Here is a 22259-nt window from a genome sequence, read left to right on the forward strand (position 1 = left end):
TAAATCGGCCAGAATTACCTTATGTGTTTCATGCAAGGCCAATACATGTCCTATACAAAATCAGACCGATTATGGCCCATTTCATACTAAATAGCACACATACAACTTGTTGGGGATTTTTGCGTTATATATGAATACTGTAAAAAGTCTTATATGAGTTTTACATGACAAAAGTATGCAAATGTGTATGGTATTAGTAGAAAATAACTGATATTCATATAAATCATTTAAAGTTCTTATATTGAATCATATGCTAGTCAAATTAAAGTCATATAGAAATTATACACATGTTGTGTCATTTGTTTATGTGTTTCATACAGATTTCATGTTTTGATGACCAACATCTGATTCACTTATATGCAGTTGGCAAATTTTTAAATTGTACAGTGCAGAAGCCGGTTCGAGAAATACTGTCAGAATATCACTGACCTTTATGAAGACTGTTCATTTTCCTACAGGATTTGAAAGAGCAGTTGAAAAGCAATGACATTGTAAGACTGTGTATTTACATTAATTGTGAACTGTCTGGGCCTGTTGTTTGTGAACAAATCATAACATATTATTGCAAATGAACAAAGTTGAGTCAAATATGTTTCTAGAATAGTGATTGAAATGTTGAAAATTAGCTGGAATATGTTTTTGTATATGTGACATGAACTCTTTGAAAACTTTTAATATGATTTACTCAATTTTTTGGGTGAAACATTTTTACACTTAGAATATTGATTAATCTTTTAAGCAGTGAAATCAATTACATACACTGTATTAACTGAGTAAATGTAAGTAAAACAAATTAAATAGATCTGAGTAACTGCATTTGGTACATTAAAGGGATAGTTCACTTTAAAATTTAATTTTGGTATGTTTTAGCTTACCTCAAGGGCATCCAAGATGTAGATGTCTTTGTTTCCGCAGTAGTTCAGTAGTTCAATTTTGATATTTTTAGGTCAAACCAAATTAAACAATCCCCATCGTAAGTACACATTGATGGCTTAAGACACGAAACGAGCGGTTTGTGTGAGAAAAGGAACAGTATTTATATCGTTTTTACCTATTGTACACAACCACGTCCAAGTGATCTGCTTGCGCAGACTAAGCCAGAACGCGCGCACACGTCACACACCAGGAAACACGCGCGCCCTCAGATCACTTGGACGTGGTTGTGTACAAGAGGTAAAAACGATATAAATACTGTTCGTTTTCGTTTTCACAAACTGCTCGTTTCGTGTCTTAGGCCATCAATGTGTACTTACGATGCACTCAAAAAAATGATTTTTCAGTTTTGTTCACTTTACCTGAACAATTCATGTTGAAATAATGCCATTTTGGCTATTTTTCATTTCAACATGATTGTGTCATGTTAAACTGACTTAAAACTGTCACTCGTTGGTTTAACATAAAGTTTTCATTTTAAAAGTACATGTTTCAATCACTTAGCTCAGTCAAACTGTTGACTGATTAAAAAAATATATATAATAACTTACATAATATTTATAATTTATTTTAAATATTTTTGTTTATTAATTTATAGCTTGATTATAATTATAGAAGTGCAATTAAATGTTATTGGTGTTTTTAGGTTTGTTATTTGTCTTAAATTGCTGTTAAATCAGACTGATACAAATAATGTTTAGTAAAAGTCAATCACACATATAAAATGTGTGTTTTTATAAAGTCAGCCGGGACTGAATGTCAAAACAGCCTGAAAACAAACCACATTCTCAACCTAAAGGAAGCGGAAATTTGTTGTGACGCAATTTGCATATCCTGGCGGCAACATTCGTAAAATACGTTAATGCTGCGCATGTCTCAAATAGATCGCCACGCCATTAACTGGAATATAAGCTTAAAACAATCAGGTACGTGTTCATCCATTTCCATCACTGTTATTAGAAACAATATTATCAAACTGTTTTATGATGTCGGTTGATACTAATGTGTTATTTTGACAGAATGCACGATTGTAAGCCGTTAAATGAGATGGCCGCGCCATAAACTGTATTAAACAGCACACGAACAGGTAACTGTTAACTTAACTCATCTATCCATTTGCATCAGTGTTGTTAGAAAAAATATTAGCCAACAGTTTTGTTATATTGATTGAACGTTATGTATTTATGGCCTGATTGCACTATTTTAAGCCTAGATGACCGCGCCATCAACTGAATTAAACGGCAAACAAACAGGTAACTTTTTCGTCCATTTGCATCAGTCTGATTAGAAACAATTTTAACAACTGCTTTATTATGTCGACTGATACGGATGAATTTATGACAGAATCCACGATGTTATGCCTGAAAGAGATCACCGCGCCATAACAGAATTAAACATCAAACGAAAAGGTATGTGTCTAAGTTTGCACATGTTTGTTAGTTTAATCATCTATCTTTGCACTCTGTTCATTTTCATGGCATCGATCAAAGATATTATAACAATGTTGTGTTGTGTGGTTGATGGTTCAGTGCGTTTTTAAAGCATTAATGACAATTATTATTGGTTACTGAATATTGTTAATAATAATAATATCAATAATGGGTATTTAAGCCTTTGGTTGCTAGAATGGTATGTATGGCTAATCATTTTTAGTTATTAATATTTGTTATTTGTGTCTTTCAGAACCACACACATTTTAAAGTTGTATAAAAATACTGACTGTAACCAGTACAGTACAATGTTTTTTTTTTTTTTCATGGTCTCATTTTACAACTCCCATAGAGAAAACCATGAATTTGACCATTTTTGAATCTGTTCAGCTATCTGTTGAATATAAGCATAAGACAGTCGTTGAAAGTTGTCTTATGAATCATAAAAATAAACTCAATAAATGTTGCTTAATTGTGTTACATTATCATAATTTTGTGTTTTGCCTTCAAGTGCAAAAATGGCATTGATGTCATTAGAACTACGATCCTGACATGTCTACTATCTCAAAGGAAGAGTCAGCTGATGATTTGAAGACACACAAGGTAGGACACATGTCAGGACTACATTATATTTACTTAGGAATACTTTATCCTTTTAGCATAAATCAGTATGTCATTAGAATAAATGTATGACTTGGATAGTGCACCTAAAAATAAAATGAAAATTGTCATGATTTACTCACCCTCATGTTCCAAAACCATAATTTTGTTCATCTTAAGAAAAATAAATAAATAGTATATTTCATACTTTTTGTCATATTTTATCCATTGGAAGGCTTGTATAAAACTGCTTTATTCATATGGATTAGATGTATCTTTATGTACTTATTGAAGCTAAATATTGATTGTCTATAGACTTTTGATGGATGGTCCATGACATAAAAAAATAAAAAATAAAAATTATTTGTTCCAAAGCTGAACAAGATTCTTGTGTTTGGTATGATGTGATAGTGAGTACATGATGACAGAATTTTCATTTTGGGGTGAACTATCCCTTTTAAGTACCACTTTACTTTCTACTTTGTAATAAAGAACCGACTGATGCCAAATTACATGTTATTAATGATTTTTTTTTTATGCTCTAGAACATTCAACCGATAAACCCCTGACATTTTTTCCCAATAAAATCCTTCTGACAAACTGGAAGACGTGTTGTTTAAAGTACTACAGGGTTTTAAATGGGCACAAACCCTACTGAATAAACACTACTCTGATCCTTCATGCCTTTATTTTAATTTATGAAAATTTAAATGTCTGCCCTCACAAGGGTCGTTTTTATGATATGTGGTGACATACACTAACACTTTCTTTTTTTTCTTTCAATGCATTTAGAAAAAGGAGTTTGACCAGGTGCAGCAGTCACCATCATTGCTGGTGAGGAGGAACGTTGTCTTTAAACTCACTGGATGTTTTGATTGAAGATGAGGTGGTGATGTCTACCAAGTCTTGGTCAGTGCACTGCTGCTGTTTTTTGCACTTATTTATGCCCTTATTTAGAGAACACTAACTTCTCAAAGGTTATTCATAAAGTGCTGTTGAATCTAGAGGAAACATTTTACTTAAAAATGGTCCAGTCTGTTTCAGTTATTTTATTAGTATAATATTATTTTATATTTACACATTTTAAACAAGCATATTTCCTTGTTTGTGCAGTTTTCACTTATTTGGTGAAAAAGTCTGATAATATTGTTTTAATGTTATATATAATTTTTTTTTTTACTATAAAGCCCACTGATTTTGTTTTATGCCTGAGAATGTTTTGTGTAGTAAATGTTGTATCTCAATAAATACTAAATAAGAATATCCTCCTGGTCTGTCGTAATTGCTTTGTACCAGTGTTCTTTGATAAGAAAAATGTAAGCAAGATGAGAAAATAGGGAGACTTGTTAATGTTTAATATTCTATTATGTTGGTATTTTAAACAACTTTCTTATATGTAGGTGTTTATGGGTGAGTTACCATTGTGGTAAAGTGTCGAGCATGTGCTTCGGTGAAGGACCTGCTAAGAATTCAAGTTGCTTTAAAAGCAACTCCAATGGGATTGCTAGTGATGCAATCAGTACCATCTTTAGACTGCCAACATCGTATGTATTAAAAGAAAAGCTATATTTAGGTTGATTGTATGTTATTTTAACTCTGTGTGTCTATTAAATAGACACAAATAAATAACTCTTTGGCTGAACATGATTGAAGCATGGACAGTGGTTCCACATGATGGAACCATGTTATCTCAACCCAAATACTTCATGTTGGATAAACTTAAGCGAAGTGAGTAAACTCAATTAAAATTAGACTCGTCCAAATAACTTGATTTAATCATGTCCAAATAACTTGATTCAGTCTTGTCCAAATAACCTGATTCAGTCGTGTCCAAATAACTTGATTTAATCATGTCCAAATAACCTGATTCAGTCGTGCTCGAATAACTTGAATCAATCACGTGGAACCACTGTCCATGATTAAATCATGTTCAACCAAAGAGTCATTTTTTGGAGTGTGGGGAATTGTTTAATTTGGACTTCTCTGTGCATGCTCTTTGAGGTGGTGACCATAGACCTGCATTATATGACTGACAGACAAGAACGGTTTGGCCTAAAAATAACAAAACTGAAACTACTGCGGAAACAAAGACACCTACATCTTGGATGCACTTGAGGTAAGCTAAAACATACTAACATTTAATTTCAAAGTGAACTATACCTTTAACAAATAAAATTGACTAGAAATAATTGGGGGACAAACATTTAAAAACAAATATTTATGAGTAACATTATCTGTGTTTATATGCGAGTAATATTAACTTTTTTTATTTCCTCTAAACCTTTGTAAAAATATTCCATACAACCACCAGTATAACTACATGACATTGGCCTTTATTGTCGATGAGTAGCCTACAGCAATACAATTTAAACTTAATCAATTTCTTATGCGTGTTAAATATTAATAATATTGATTTTATTTAAGTAATATTTGTGGTTCTTGAAACAGATCAGTTTAATTATAAATTCTCAAATATTGTGATGGAAATTTCACAAATATATTAGCTAATTGTATTTTAAATAAATAATTGGTTAGTCAAATACTAAATTATTTTAGTGAAAAACTTCAAACTTAAATATAACTGTAAATTTCAGACACAATTAATTGTTGGAGGTTTAGTCAATTATTTCGGTATGTTCAACTCAAACTATCAAGTAAATGATATTCAGAGATTTTATTAAGTTAATAAAGTTCATTATTACTGTGATATTTACTAAGCCACTGAATAATTTTTTAGAGTGATAAGCATAAGAATCACTTCAACATTTAGGAAAGTTTTATGTTTGTAGGTTAAGAATAGAACTATTGTATACCATAGTAGTACTGTGATAAAGTTTAGAGAAATTGTCACAAATGAAAATGAAATCTATGCAGGATTTAAAATGAAAACTAGTGATATGTGAAATATGCAACTGTATCTTGTAGAATACACTCTAATAAATAATTTTGTAATTAAAATGTGTGCTTGTGTGTGTAGTTTAAATGTTGTGTTTCATCTAAGGCGGATTATACAGTATATAACCATGATTGACTACAGGCATAGGGCTCGACTTTAGCCTGGTTAGCTCGACTTAGGACAAGATAAGAACAAGCATGAGTGAAGTACAGCCTTATACTGATTGGTAAACTGTCCATGCTGGACATTCATATTAAATTAGCATTATTTTCCTATATGTTTTTACATCTTGAAAATCTATATGGCTTTAGTTGTATGTAGGACATATATGACATAATATGATTAAAAATACATTAATATTATGCAATTTATATATGTGGTTTTTGCAGCATATATGTATCCCTTACAATATTCTGTTGGAACATATAAGAATCATAGGTGTTTTTAGCAAACCTTTTCCATATGGGCAGTGTCAGCTTTTGTAACTTTTTTTTCTGAGTGTTCATTTCCAATATAATTAATATTAATAAAGGCACCCTACCTGTCAAAAGGATGATTTTAAATGTTTCCATTTTCAGCTGCAGTCAAAGTAGAGCCTCAGTGAACACAGGTCTTGCGTGAGTCTCTGCAACAAGAAAAGCTTCCTCCCTATTACCTCTTTTGATGGAAACCTGACAGGAAATCATGACATCTTGTCTACTTCCATTTCACCTATAAAGCTCATAAAATGTCATGAAGGCATTTTTAACCTCTAGAATGCACCAGTGGCCAATTCAATGTTATATTATATTTTTAAATGATTAATACTTACCAATTCTGAAATTCTGTTATTGTTCTGGTTTCTGTTTTAAGCATTGTGGGTGTGGTTAATTGCACTATAAAAAAAAAAAAAAAAAAAAAGCCTATTGATGAATGCAGTGTTATGTTAACTTCCTTTTTTCCTCCATAGCCCTGCTGGATTATGACATGCATTCAAAACGGTATCACACAAATATCACAACAAACATTTCTAGCAATGAAATACTTTTAGTTTGAACTAAAAGTTTGGTTTTAGTTTGAACCAGAGGAAGTACCTTTCTAAAATTTGTACGCATCAACAACTGAAGGGAAGGACTGGAGGAAAGTTTAAAGAATTTTCACACCACGGTCTGTCCAGCAGAGGGAAACAGAGAGCACAAGACATTCCACAACTTCCAACTGATTTCCTGTTCATTATTAGCTCAATGAGATAACCTGAGGGGTGTTCCAGAAAGCAGGTTATGTGACATACCCGGTTAAGTTTAAAGGTACATTTACATTTTTACATTTACATTTATGCATTTGGCAGACGCTTCTATCCAAAGCGACTTACATTGCGTTATCCTATACATTTATACATAGGTAAGTGCAATCCCCTGGGATCGAACCCACAACCTTGCGTTGTTAACGCAATGCTCTTACCACTGAGCTACAGGAAAGCCAAAGGTAAGTAAGCATAACCTCAGCTTTCGGTTCCAAAAACAGAGGTAGCCTAACTATCAAGGTATGCAAGTAGCCATAGCAACTCACTCTCTGAACATAAGCAGCTCCAGAGCAGGGTAAGTTTGTTTCAGAGAGGTGACGGAGCATGGCATGCCCTTTTGAAGACGATATAGTGGATGTGGAAGCACAGATAATACGAAATATTTTCCGCCGTGAGAGGGTGATAAGACCACGTATCGATGTGCTTTTGTATCCAAATGAATATTTGTGGGAGCGTTACCGTTTTTCACAGGATTCGTTAATTTATTTAACACATTTTTGAAACCATACATATCAAACGTGACACATCGCGGATCAGCGCTTAACACAGCACTTTTTGTGCATTGCCATTTGTTTTTTTTGCGGCGGGTAGTTTTTTGTATAGCATAGGTGATGCAGAGCATGTGGGAAAGGCAACTGTGTGTTAGCCTGGGTTTCCCCATGCTGCCTTGTGCGCAGCGCGATTGTATTCACGCTGCTAGGCAGCCTGGATTCCATGGACTATATTTTCGCCTCAGCGAGGGGACCAATCACAGAACGGGGAGGGAGCAGCAAGACGATGACGACGTCTATGCGACACACCGAAGCAGTTTGTTTATATCTATGGATCTAACATGGCAGCAGACGTGAAGTTACCTTTCGATGCAGCCTTAGATAGTGTTCTAAGCATGGTTCTAAGTAGTTTAGAACGCAAGTTTATTTCGTCTTCTTCCTCGTCGAATTTCTGTCACTCTACATACGTCATCTGGTATAATTGAAACGATTGGCTATGAGCTACATACAGGCGCATTTGATAGACATTTGTAGCGTCCAATAAACCGCTCTGGGCATTCGTAAACCACGCCTCAAATACGAGAAAGTGAACATGTGGTTCCCAGACCACGTCTCAATGAGAAAGAGGTCTGACGTTAGCCAGGCTAACTGTGTGTAGGGCTGTTCATACAGTATGTCTTGCACTCAAATGGTTCCTACAGACTTTTGTGCAGTTCCCTGATCACGAACCACTGACAGTCATTAAAGAGGAATTCCACAGTGGCAGGTTTGTCCTTTCTATGATATTCTATGAGAGACGATTTTAGTTACATGTACGGTGTACATTTTAGGACATCCTCAGACCTCAGACATATGAAGACAAGGCATCATGCCTCAGACTAAAAGGCTTCAGTCATTGGACAAAACGGCATCGCGCCTCAGACTGAAAAGCTTCAGGTCTCAGGAAAAACAATGTCAGGTGTCAGGTCTCGTACAATTAGGCATCAGACGAAACAGCCTCAGACAAAAAGGCATCAGACTAAAAGGCATCGGACGAAAAGGACTCAGACTAAAAAGGATCAGACGAAACGGACTCAGACTAAAAGGCATCAGACATAAAGGCCTCGGACGAAACGGACTCAGATGGAGTTTGGAGATTCGCATTGCCCCGCCCCATGTGACATCACATGTACGCGGTTCATAGCTCGAAAGAACGCTTTACTTGATACATTTCTAAAGTCTGTAAGGTTGATTAAAAACAAGAAAAGTGACAATGTGATAATGTTTCCTCTGTGTATGTCTTTTATTTATTTATGTATTTTATATAATGTGAAGCTTACATATACTTGATATAATTTAATTCCTGTAGAAGTTATATGTCCTTTATATCCGCTTGTTATCTTATACATATTCAATAAAAGTAAAAAAAAAAAAAAAAACGCTTTACGATAGTTTGCCAACATACAAGCTATAGTTGAAATATGTCATCTAACTTTTTAAACGTGCAAATAAAATGCATGTTCTCTTCTGCATACAGCATAATTAGTGTAACATTTAATTAAAGCATATCTATATATAGGCTATATATATTATATGCTTTAATTAAATGTTAAAACATGCACTCGCGAAATGCATGTTCTCTTCAACATAATATATACAGTACAGGCCAAAAGTTTGGAAACATTACTATTTTTAATGTTTTTGAAAGAAGTTTCTTCTGCTCATCAAGCCTGCATTTATTTGATCAAAATGTAATATTGTGATATATTATTACAATTTAAAATAATTGGTTTTAAATTTATTATACTTTAAATTATCATTTATTTCTGTGATGCAAAGCTGAATTTTCAGCATTATTACTCCAGTCTTCAGTGTCACATGTGACATCCAGTCCATCACATGATCCTTTAGAAATCATTCTAATATTCTGATTTATTATGAGTGTTGGAAACAGTTCTGCTGCCTAATATATTTGATGAATAAAAGGTTAAAAAGAACTGCATTTATAAAAAAAAAAAAAAAAAAATCGAATAATATAAATCTTCTGAACAGGGGCGGATCTAGAAAAATATTTATGGTGTGGCGAGAGGGGTGCAGGAATTTTTGAGGGGTGGCAACATATGGCAGACGTATATATACTGAATTTAATCACAGTTAAATTGGCCATAACTTTTAATTCCTTGCTGCCAACTGGGGTGATCCGCCCCTGCTTCTTTACTATCACTTTTGATCAATTTAACACATCCTTGCTGAATAAAAGTATTGATTTATTTCAAAAAAAGAAAGAAAAAAAATTACTGACCAGTGTATATTGTTGTTACAAAAGATTTATATTTTTAAAATATTTGCTTCTTTTTTATTTTTTTTTATTTTTTTTTTACGTTTTATTCATCAAAGTATCCTAAAAAAGTATCACAGGTTATGAAAAAATATTTAGCAGCAGAACTGTTTCCAACTTTGATAATGAATCATCATATTAGAATGATTTCTAAAGGATCATGTGACAGACTGGAGTAATGATCCTGAAAATTCAGCTTTGCATCACAGAAATAAATGATAATTTAAAGTATAATAAATTGAAAACCAATTATTTTAAATTGTAATAATATATCACAATATTACATTTTGTTTCTGTATTTTTGATCAAATAAATGCAGGCTTGATGAGCAGAAGAAACTTCTTTCAAAAACATTCTCTCTGTCCTAGCATGTATCCCATATATCCCAAAAAAAAAAAAATGTTTAAAAATCTTTGGCCTGTATATATATATATATATATATATATATATATATATATATATATATATATATATATATATATATATAAATATATGTATGCTATGTATATATTATATGCTTTAATTAAATGTTAAAACAGTGTTAAAATCACTGCTTAAAATCCCTGCTTTATTGAAATGTTACACTAATTAAGTTGTTTACAGAAGAGAACATGCATTTCGCAAATTTTATTTGCACATTTAAAAACTTAGATGCCATATTTCAACTAGCTAGTTTGTATGTTGGCAAACTATCATGGAGTTAAAGCATTCTTTCGAGCTATGAACCGCGTACATGTGACGTCATATGGGGCGGGGCAATACGAATCTCCAAACTCCCTCTGAGTCCGTTTCGTCTGATGCCTTTTGGTCTGAGTCCGTTTCGTCCGATGCCTTTATGTCTGATGCCTTTTAGTCTGAGTCCGTTTCGTCTGATGCCTTTTAGTCTGAGTCCGTTTCGTCTGATGCCTTTTTGTCTGATGCCTTTTCGTCCGATGCCTTTTAGTCTGATGCCTTTTTGTCTGATGCCTTTATGTCTGATGCCTTTATGTCTGATGCCTTTTTGTCTGAGGCTGTTTCGTCTGATGCCTAATTGTACGAGACCTGACACCTGACATTGTTTTTCCTGAGACCTGAAGCTTTTCAGTCTGAGGCGCGATGCCGTTTTGTCCAATGACTGAAGCCTTTTAGTCTGAGGCATGATGCCTTGTCTTCATATGTCTGAGGTCTGAGGATGTCCTAAAATGTACACCGTATACATGGCATTACTTAATCTATCCATATATCCATTCTGTATACAGCCAGAATCATTCTAAAATGTTTTTAATTGTATAACTTTCAATTTAAGGGTTCCCAAATGTGATTGGGTGCATTGATGGAACCCACATTCCTATTAAAGGGTTAGTTCACCCAAAAATTAAAATTCTGTCAGTAATTACTCACCCTCATGTTGTTCCAACCCTGTAAGACTTTCGTTCATCTTCGGGACACAAATTAAGATATTTTTTTATGAAATCTGAGAGCTGGTTCACTCCTTCATAGGCTTCTATGTATTGATATCTGCCATCCCAGAAAAGTTAGTAAAGACATCGTTAAAATAGTCCAAGTGACTACAGTGTCTCAACCTTAAGTTTATCAAGCGTCGAGAATAGGCCTACTTTTTGTGTGCAAAAAAAACTAAAATCATGCATCACACGCATCACACACATGACCAGCGTTGGCCAATAGTGAGCCTACGTCCTGACGTACAACGCAGAAGCGCTGCGCTGTTACACAACGCAATAAATTTATGGAGGGCAAAAAGTAAATGCTTGTCTATTTTAACATGCCCAAAATAATTTTGAATCACAATGAAAGGGGAAAACAAACTATTTATAATTTGATAAAACTCACGCATTTACTCTGTCCATAATTTTTTTGCCAAGCCAACTCTCTTTCTTTTGCTGATGCAGTAGTATTGTTTTTTTAATTTTTTTTTATACATTTTTTTATTTTTTATAATGGACTTCTAGTCTTCATAAGCAAGCATTAAAACCTCCAACTCAGTTTCACTGATATAATATGTCGCTCGCTTTTTTCCTCCCTGGGTTTCCATGGTAACTTACTCCTGAAATCGGCGATCCATTGAAAATGTCTTTATGTACTCGCCGTGCGTGCGCATTAACTCTGGATTGAAACTCCTCACAGGTGTTTTGGAACCGACATACCCAGGGTAAGCAAGTTTTGGGTTAATCAACCGAGAGTTCAGGCCAGGTATATGTGACGGTAAGTTAACCATGCTTTCTGGAATACTCCCCTGTGCCTGTGGTGTTGTTGCTATGGTGTTCAAGGTTGACGCAATGTTGATGATGTCACGAGAGTGGCGACGAGGAAGCGCCAGTGAGTTGTTATGTATGTTTAACGTTGCCTAAAGAAAGTAAAGTAAACACGTTCATACAGTTCGAATCCAGAGTCATTATTTAAAAGACACGACATGGTGTCAGAAGTGCTGTAGTTTGACGTGTTACCTGATTTAGTTTTGCTCCCGAGGCCTGGATACGTGGGAAGAACGGGCAAGCTGAAATGGATGGCGGAGATAATGCGGTCGCTGCACCGAGAGCAGCGGGACCGAGCGCTACATTCAGCATACGGCCGTCCGAGCCGTTCGACTTCTCTAAACCACAAGAATGGGCAAAATGGATCCGGAGGTTTGAACGGTTCCGATTGGCGAGCAACTTGCAAGAAAACTCGGATGAAAATCAGGTGAATACTTTCATTTACTGCATGGGAGATGAGGCGGATGATATTCTCCGTGGGTTACCACTGGCAGACAAACGGCTTTCTGAACGTATGCAGCTGGATCATGAACTGACCTTGGAAAAAGCAATCGCAATGGCGTGGCAAAGTGAGGAGGTGAAACGACAGCAAGCTGCGCTGAGAATTGTGACAGACACTGTGGCTACAGATGCGGGCTCTGTCGACAGACTGTACAAAGGAAAGTATAACGTGGGGAGACCCCAAAAAGGAAATGGTCCTAAACAAAAATCATATATAGCACACTCCAGTAAGATGAATAGCAACCAGTGCCATAAGTGTGGTAGCTCCCCAGCACACGCAAAGCGTGACTGTCCAGCAAATGATGTAAAATGTCACTCCTGTGGAAAAAAAGGCCACTACAAGCGGGTGTGCACATCATCTAAAACTGTGCGTGAAGTGTGCGAGGGGGACCCTATATTTCTTGGCAGCATCACAGGTACTGGCGAACCATGGATGGTGGACTTAGACATTAGACACAAACGTGTGCCATTTAAGATTGATACCGGCGGGAATGTCACTGTCATTCCAGTAGAGGTGTTTGAGGAGATTTTTAATAAAGACCTTCCTACCCTCAAGGATGCAACAAGGCCATTGCTTGGTCCAGGGCAAGTTCCCTTAGATGTTGTTGGAGTTACTAGTCTGCTGTTGAAGAGAGGTGAAAAACAGTCTGAGGAAGATGTGTACATAATCAGAAATCTGCACACTGCACTTCTGGGCAGACCGGCTATTACAAAGCTCGAGCTTGTGGCACGATTAGATAACATTGATATGGAAATATTAAAGACACGTTATCCAAAATTGTGCAGCGGTCTGGGAGAAGTACGACAGCCATATGTTATCAGGCTCAAACCGGGGGCTTCTCCATTCTCTCTTAAAACCCCAAGACGTATCCCGTTACCTTTAATGAATAAAGTTAAAGAAGAGCTGGGCCGTATGGAGACATTGGGGGTAATCAGCAGGGTGGAGGAACCAACAGACTGGTGTGCCGGCATGGTGGTGGTCCCAAAGAAGTCAGGTGCTGTTCGGATATGCGTAGACCTCTCCAAGTTAAATGAGTCAGTTCGCCGGGAAAGATACATCCTGCCATCAGTAGAACAGACGTTAGGAATGCTTGCTGGAGCGCAGATCTTCAGTAAGTTAGATGCCAATATGGGATTCTGGCAGATACCATTGTCAGAGGATTCTGCGCGCTACACAACATTCATAACCCCATTTGGCCGTTACTTCTTCAAACGGCTTCCTTTCGGAATATCATCTGCGCCAGAACACTTCCAGAATAGAATGGCTACAGAGGTCACTGAAGGACTGGAAGGCACGGTGTGTCATATTGATGATGTTCTGGTGTGGGGGAGAACAAGGGAGGAACATGACACCCGTTTGCATGCAGTACTGAGGAAAATGCAAAAGGCAGGCATGACCCTTAATGTCGAGAAGTGTGAGTTGTCAAAGCGGACAGTAAACTTTTTAGGGCACATTATTTCTGCCGATGGCATTAGCCCAGACCCAATGAAAACAGCAGCCATCAGGGACATGACGGAGCCCTCAAATGTGAGTGAATTGCGGAGCTTCCTGGGGATGGTAAATCAGCTTGAAGTTTATTCCCCAACTGGCGGATAAAGACAAAGCTCTACCTGACCTGCTGTCGAAAAAGAACTGCTGGATTTGGGGCATTGAACAAGCCAATGCGTTCCAGGCTCTGAAAGACGTATTGTCGTCCCCCCCTGTTCTTGCCATCTATGACGCGAATAGAGACTGTAAAGTGTCAGCGGATGCTTCATCCTACGGACTGGGAGCCGTCCTACTGCAGAGGTGGCCAGAAGGTTGGAAGCCAATAGCTTTTGCGTCAAGATCTCTTACTCAGACTGAGCAGAGATATGCGCAAGTGGAGAAAGAAGCCTTGGGGCTCACATGGGCATGCGAAAGATTCAAGGACTTTCTCATTGGCAAACATTTCGCATTGGAAACTGACCACAAGCCATTACTGAGTCTCTTAGGATCACAAGTTCTGGATGCTCTCCCTCCTCGTATCCAGAGGTTCAAAATGCGACTGATGCGTTACTCCTACTCCATTATTCACGTGCCAGGAAAGGATTTGTGGGTAGCTAACACTCTATCACGTGCTCCGGTAAAGCAGTGTGAGCTTCATGAAGAGAGAGAGTTTTGAGAGGACACTAACATTTATGTTGACTCTATCATGGGGAATTTGCCAGCAAGCACAACCTACCTGGGACAGCTGAGAGAAGACTTAAAGAATGACAATGTATGTTCCAGTGTGATGAAACTGTGTGTTGAAGGGTGGACAGAGCACAGCCGGAGAGATCCAATACTGAAGCGTTACTGGGCAGAACGGGCTCTCTTAACTGTGCAGGACGACCTGTTGCTGAGAGGCACGAGGCTGGTCATTCCAGCCAACATGAGAAATAGTGTCCTTAGCAAGTTGCATGAGGGGCACTTAGGACTTGTAAAATGCAGAGAGCGGGCAAGACAATCAGTATGGTGGCCAGGGTTAAGTAATCAGCTGAAGGAAATGGTGCTCAACTGCAGGACATGCCTCAAGGAGAGAATAAACCCAAAAGAACCACTCATGCCCACTCAGTTTCCAGACAGACCCTGGCAAAGGTTAGGGGCTGATTTATTCATGCTGGGAACTAAAACGTACCTGCTTGTGGTAGATTACTATTCCAGGTATGTGGAGATTGCTCAGTTATCACCCAGCAGGTCTACTGACGTCATTGTCCACATGAAGTCCATATTCGCACGGCATGGAGTTCCAGAGACGCTAATTACAGACAATGGGCCACAATTCTCTGGGCACTCATTTGCATCCTTTGCTGCTTCGTATGAATTTGTCCACGTTACTAGCAGCCCAAAGTTTCCCCAGAGCAATGGAGAGGCTGAACGTGCGGTCAAGACAATAAAAGCTCTTTTCAAGAAAGCTAATGACCCTTACCTTGCTCTCCTAGCGTATCGTGCTACTCCCTTGCAGAATGGGTACAGCCCAGCTCAGCTTCTTATGGGAAGAAGGCTGCGAACAACTGTGCCCACACTCTCATCATTGCTAGATCCAGCACTCCCTGATACGGTTGCAATTTTCAGAAAAGAGAAGGGAAGAAAGAGTGCAGATGCAGAGCGCTTCAATAAACATCACAGAGCTAGAAAACTCAGCACACTACTGCCAGGAGAAGAAGTCTGGGTGTCTGATGCTAAAGAATCAGGAACAATTGTTGCCAGTCACTTTGCTCCACGTTCTTACCTTGTGACTACGCAGCATGGGACTGTGAGATGTAATCGCCACCATCTGGTATCTATGCAAGCGTCAGCTAAGGATGATAAAAGTGATACACAAGATCAGTCCTCAGATACATTCACTGAGTCGCACCCTGTCACTCAGGAATCAGAGGAGCAGGACATTCCTGATTTGGTGTCTACACCTAGGACTAGGTGTGGGAGACGGTTCGTGAAACCTGCAAGGTTGAACCTGTAAAAAAGTGTGTGGTTTACTATTGCATTATAGTTACAAATGCATTGCCACTTAATGTACATACTAGAAAAAAAGATTGTTCGAAATATGAAGACAAATGTTATAATTACTTGGTTTGTTTAAGTATTAGATTAGAAAGGGGAGATGTGGTGTTGTTGCTATGGTGTTCTAGGTTGACGCAATGTTGATGATGTCACGAGAGTGGCGACGAGGAAGCACCAGTGAGTTGTTATGTATGTTTAATGTTGCCTAAAGAAAGTAAAGTAAACACGTTCATACAGTTCGAATCCAGAGTCATTATTTAAAAGACACGACAGTGCCTGGCTTGTTATAGTGTGTGTGTGTGTGTGTGTGTGTGTGTGTGTGTGTGTGTGTGTGTGTGTGTATGTGTGCGTGTATAAGACCCGCATTTGTTTTTATCTTGTTCGGAACATTTTACTGACTCTCTCATTCATCAAAATGAACAAATCTTTAGTCGAGTCATTTCGTTCATTTACGTGGCTTTAAATGCTATACTTTTAACAATCAAATTCCCCTAACACATCCACCTGTGCAATCTTGATCATATTCTGAATTAGGAAATCATTATAATACAGCCATATATTTACTCTACCTTTTTTCCGAGTCTTTTGTTCATTTGTCTCGTGACAGACGCAATGAACATGAATGACTCATCACTACAGTCTTGAAGTTCTTTTGTGTATGCCTGCTTTCTTTTGACCCGTGTTAGAATTACCTTGAGAGACTTTTTATCCTGATCTTTTGACCTGCTTGTTAGGGAACTTTGCTTTATGTTATTGGAAATTTTTTGCTTGCATCAAGTCATTGTGGATCTGTAGCCTACCTTGTTCAGCTCTGCTTTTGATGCTTGATTTATTTATTTATTTTTTAAGATGGACATTAAAGGTCCCATTGCAAGAAAATTTCACTTTATGAGGTTTTTTAACCTTAATATGAGTTTCCCTAGCCTGCCTATGGTCCCCCAGTGGTAAGACGTTTTGATGGGTGTAAACCAAGCCCTGTGTATTTTTGAGAAAATGAAAGCTCAGACGGGCGAATCTAGAAATCTTCCCCTTATGTCGTCATAAGGGGAAAGGTTACCTCCCCTTTCTCTTCTTTGCCCACAAAAATAATTTGGCCCGCCCATGAGAATATGAGCTGCGTGAGCGCAATATTGGTTTTTCCTCGAGAGACATGATGGCTTGCAAACGAGCGAAGCATGGCAGTTGCTCAGTGTTTGTATGTACAAATGAACACAAAAGTATTTTTTTAGTTCCTTCATCCGAGCCTCTGAAGAACCAGTGGGTTATGTGAATTTCTGATGTGTAATTGTTCAAGTTCAGACAGATAATCTTTCTCTCAAAGTCGTTCAATACTGTTTATGCATCAGTAAATCAAGCCAGTGACTAAACGATCAACTTCACGTCGTTTCTCTTAGTAGGATGAAAATAATCTTACTTAAACTGTGATTAATATATATACAGAAAGCGATCAAAGAACAATCCCTTTCCAATCGCCCAAGCTGTCAATCACACAGCGCGAGTTTATCTGGACACTTGCCAAAACTCGTTATGAAATCAATGATGCTGTTACAATGCACAACGAAGCTCTTACTGTACTTACCTCATGTTTGCATTGGTGAAATCATTAGTGAGAGTGCAGAAACTGCATTGCAATGATAAGATCTTCATTCACGCGATCAACAGGCTGTCATCTGCTCAATGCTCATCACTGCAACCTTTTATGTGATGGGAATAGATCTAAATACTTAAACTTCTCACGATTCGTTAATCACGATAGCTGTAATAGTAAAAACGTATAATAGCTGTAATAGTAAAAGTTTTCGAGAGAGTTCCACATGTAATGCTAAATATTTCATATGCAAGCATGTCAGCCAATCACAGCAGTGGGCGTTTACACTGAAGTCTCACAGCTGACACGCCCCTTCAAACAGAGCATTCAGATCAAAGCATTCAAATCAGAGGCTAAAATCAGGCTAGGAAATATGCCTTTTATTTCTAAATTATAACAACTTTTGATCTAAAAAACATACTAACATTATAAGGGCACCCCAGGAAACATTCTAAAATAATAAAATAATCCATGCAATGGGACCTTTAAGTAAAGACTGTTTGTTTTCCTCAAGTCCTGCCTCTTGTGATTCTCTGCAGTTTGGGTCCACACAGCTCCATAGTGTAGTGGTTAGAGCTCTGGGCCATCAGCAACACACTTTGAACCCTAATCGTGACAAGAATATGATACTTGGGTTCACTGAAAGATTCATATTTTTCTCATATGTATTTGAAACATTAATGATGGACTGAAGTGTACTGCAGCTGAACGTCCACTTTCAGCACATTTACACAAAAAAGACAATTTCTTCTATAGTATATTTCTTAAGTTTTAAACCAAAAATCATTTTGACGGTTACCGTATTATATCTGGCAGAAGTTGTTAAATTGGACAGTTTTAAAAAGATAAAGGTGGGAAGTCACATTCAGCCCAGCCTCCTGATCTGGCATGTGGTGAACCAACAGGATGTAGCCTAAGCAGAGGTTTTAACAGTTCTGCTAGAGGTGGGGCTGCAACAAACCCAAAGTGTTTTCTCAAAAAACAGCCTGGCACGATCAAGTCCCGGAAGTGACAGTGGAAACATGGCTATTGGGTGACCAATCATGTTGTTCCAACCCCGTAAGACCTTCATTCATCTTCGTAACACAAATTAAGATATATTTGATTAAATCTGAGAGCTGGATCACTCCTCCATAGGCTTCTAAGGGATTGAAACTGGCTGGCCCAGAAAAGTTATTAAAGACATCGTTAATATAGTCCAAGTGACTATAGTGGCTCAATCTTAAGTTTATCAAGCGACGAGAATACTTTTTGTGCGCAAAAAGTAAACAAAAATAACGACTTTATTCCACTATTCATTTCCTTCTCTCTGGGCCTCGAGTGAGTTCACGTAGTGTAATAGCGCAGCGCTTCTGTGTTGTACGTCACACGCATCACATCACGCCAATAGTGAGCCTAAGTGTGAGCTTGTGCTACTAACTACAAGTCATTTTCCATCGGAATGGATTGCGAGTTCAAAGAAAGTTCTGTATGATCTCTGCCCTGGGTCTACACAGCGTAATATTCAGCACAGAGGAGAACAAAAAGACGCAAACAATGTTAAAAGTTGTCTGGCGCTACTAAATGAGCTTGGTGACAAAATTCCTCGCTTTGTGTCACATCGCCTGGATGAACTGCCGCCTGTGACTTTTAACAGCATTGATGTCTCATGTTTACTTGCTAAAATTGAGAAACTGAGTACAGATATGACTGCTTTGAAGCAGGGAATGAATATACAGGCAAGTGCTTCTGCTGAACTGTGTGACGCGTCAGAGGATCTACACCGGCGGCAGACAGCGGTGGAGCAGTACGGCCCGGGTAAGGCTGCAATTTCACGGGCACCGCAGGTCTATAATGATGCGGTGACAGAAGAGGAGGGCACGGGGAGCGTGCCTGATGCACCGGCACAGTGGCTGTCCAGCGGGGTTAGGGCTATGTGTAGCGCGCGCACAGCGGAAAGTACGGCGGAGGGGGATGCTAACACATCGACTGCAGTGGCTATGTGGAGCACCGTAGCTAAACGCCACAGACCACACTCGGCTGCTACCTTGGGGAGACCTAAACCCCGACTGAATAGGCCACTGCAACGGGAAAAGAGAAGTGCCATTGTTGGAACCGGCCCCGGGAGTAGCATTCGAACTGTGAGGACGAAAATGGTGAGTGTTTTTGCCACGAGGTTTGCGCCTGAACTAGAGGCAGACACGCTCTCACTTTACCTGCGAAACAAACTTGGACGCGAAGTTACTTGCTCAAAGATAGCCTCAACACAGAGTAGATATAGTTCATTCAAAGTTGTTGCAGAGTGTGATGATGTTAAAGACTTGTATGACCCGGCTTTGTGGCCAGAGGGCGCATTTGTGCGACGTTACTATGAAGTGCGTAAACCCAAGGCAACAGCGGCTTTTGGGGACGCAGAGTCGAATGTGCCTCTGATGTAAATATCTATGAGGGTCGTATCATATAACACTCGGGGCCTGCGGCTAGGACAAAATGCAGCGGATAAAGCCCGGCGATTGGTTGTTGATCAACTGTTTGAGAACACTGATATTCTATGTATACAGGAAACTTTGCTCTCGAAGCAAGATTTGGACAGGCTTAACTCTGTTAATATTGACTACCACAGGGCAGGGGAGTCTACAACAGACTTGAGTTTGGGGATAGTGATATGGTAGAATACCTGGAGGTGTGGCCATAATGTGGCAAAAGAAATATGATCCAGTTATTAGTGTGATCAGGCTGAATGTTGATTGGTGCATAGGTGTTGTCGCAAAGGACTGCCTTTGTGACTATCCAAAGCCAGGTGCTGTAGTCCGAGAGTTCGAGAGGAGTTAGGAAGGTATGGCATGACAAGATGATTTTCGGTGGAAAATAGCTCATTTATTAATGACGAAAGAAATTACAAATTAATAATGAAAAAAAAAAATGGAAAAAAAAAATACATGATGAATGCTAATGAAGCAGCACTATAACCTTTGCACATTAAACACAAAGGAAAATTGCTGAAACAGCTCTCTATCAACAATAGACCGTAATGTTGTACTCTTGTAACAGAGCAAACCACCAACCCTCCTTCAATCAAGGAACACTCTGGTTAAATACACAAACTTCCCGCCAAACGGAAATGGGAAGTACCATTTGCACAGGGTAACCTTTGTTTCAATAATATATTACAACAATGACATTAAAACAACCTCATCTTACTCAGTCGAATAAATACAATTAGTGCAGCTTAAGCAAAGTAATGTTACAAACATACATTAAACATTAAACAGAACAAACATCACAATCCACACCTAGGTTGCCTCCCCCCAGTTGTGAAAAATGGTATGACCGCTGCTATTATAAGCGCGTTCCGGGTTACGCGCGCTACCCATAGACAGTATATAAACTGGACACAGCGACCCCATAGGTTTCAACGGAGAAAAGTGAAGCAAATTAGAAGCACTCATTTCCTGATTGCCGAGCGAACTGCGCAGACTCAAACTGAGCTTGACGACGTGGATGTGACGTGAGCAGCCTGTCTGACAGTTGTAAGTCTTCTAGCAGCTGTGCCAAGAGAAATCTGAATCATTCCCTTCCGAAACTTGCAGAGACGGAGAGCGTGAGTAGGAGCTGTCCATGAGCTAGGAGCAGGAGAAACTTTACGATTCTCTATGGGCTTCTCCCTTGACTTTATCGGACTTTATGCCTCCACGTCCCCCCGATTGACTGCGAGCTTCTCCTCCTGTCTCTACGGTAATTTCCAGAGAGTCGCGTGGTTATGACGCAATCGTTAGCCTGTTTTTACAAAAACTGCTTCTACGGGGCCATAACGTAAGATACAAGGTAATGGAGCATTTTATACATTGTCGTGTTTCTTTAGAAATAAATAATGGACAAATGGAGTCTTTAAACGCCTCAGATCTAAAGTTATTCGCTGTCAAAGTGACGCCAAAATGAATGGGAGTCAATGGGATGCTAACAGCAGGTGAAGGCTTGTTAGCCAATGGCGGCCGCCGGGGGTGGTACGGAAATCGAGAGCTCGATTACCCCCCTGGCGCTACCGGAACGAGCAGAGCAGAGCAGAAATCAACGGGTAAGCACAAACAATACCATAAAGCTGTATCGTTTAAATTACCAATAAACAGTCTGTAAAACCATTAGACTCCTTGTGATTTATTACATTTCAGCAAGTGCTAACAGTAAACAAAGAAATTGAACTTACATGATGTTACTGAATGTATGAATTGTGGAGTTGAAACGTCCATAGCCAATTATACGGGATGCAGAAATAAAATGTAAACAAAGCGCTTAATGTACTTGACAGACTAAATATAGCAACATTTAACACTCACAAAGACATACTGAAATGGTGATGACGTCAATCACATAGATTCGTCATCACAGGTGTAAAAGTTATTTGGGGCAATAATGTTTTTATTATTTTGAATATTTATACACCATTTGAATGTCATGATAATGAAGCTGTATATTTACAAAGACTCG

General features: G+C 38.4%; 1 protein-coding gene and 1 long non-coding RNA gene across 4 annotated transcripts in view; one reads left to right on the plus strand and one right to left on the minus strand.

Moving 5' to 3' along the window:
• LOC309480487 (Fc receptor-like protein 5) overlaps positions 1–6446 on the minus strand; it is an 82688-nt gene extending 76242 nt beyond the window's left edge. For both annotated transcript variants that reach the window (XM_082144978.1, XM_082144977.1), the window contains exon 1: positions 6401–6446. In XM_082144978.1, coding sequence (XP_082001104.1) covers positions 6401–6431 — 31 coding nt within the window. In that variant the 5' untranslated portion in view covers positions 6432–6446. The remainder of the gene's footprint in view (positions 1–6400) is intronic.
• LOC309481529 lies at positions 2028–4226 on the plus strand. 2 transcript variants are annotated; one of them, XR_014200041.1, is made up of 3 exons: positions 2028–2342; positions 2875–2966; positions 3756–4226. It is a non-coding gene; the product is annotated as an uncharacterized lncRNA (long non-coding RNA). The 2 variants fall into 2 exon arrangements; XR_014200040.1 differs by having other exon boundaries at positions 2875–4226.
• Positions 6447–22259: the final 15813 nt, after the last annotated feature.

Source organism: Leuciscus leuciscus (genome assembly GCF_965113295.1).
Source record: "Leuciscus leuciscus genome assembly, chromosome: 18".
Taxonomy (NCBI): domain Eukaryota; kingdom Metazoa; phylum Chordata; class Actinopteri; order Cypriniformes; family Leuciscidae; genus Leuciscus; species Leuciscus leuciscus.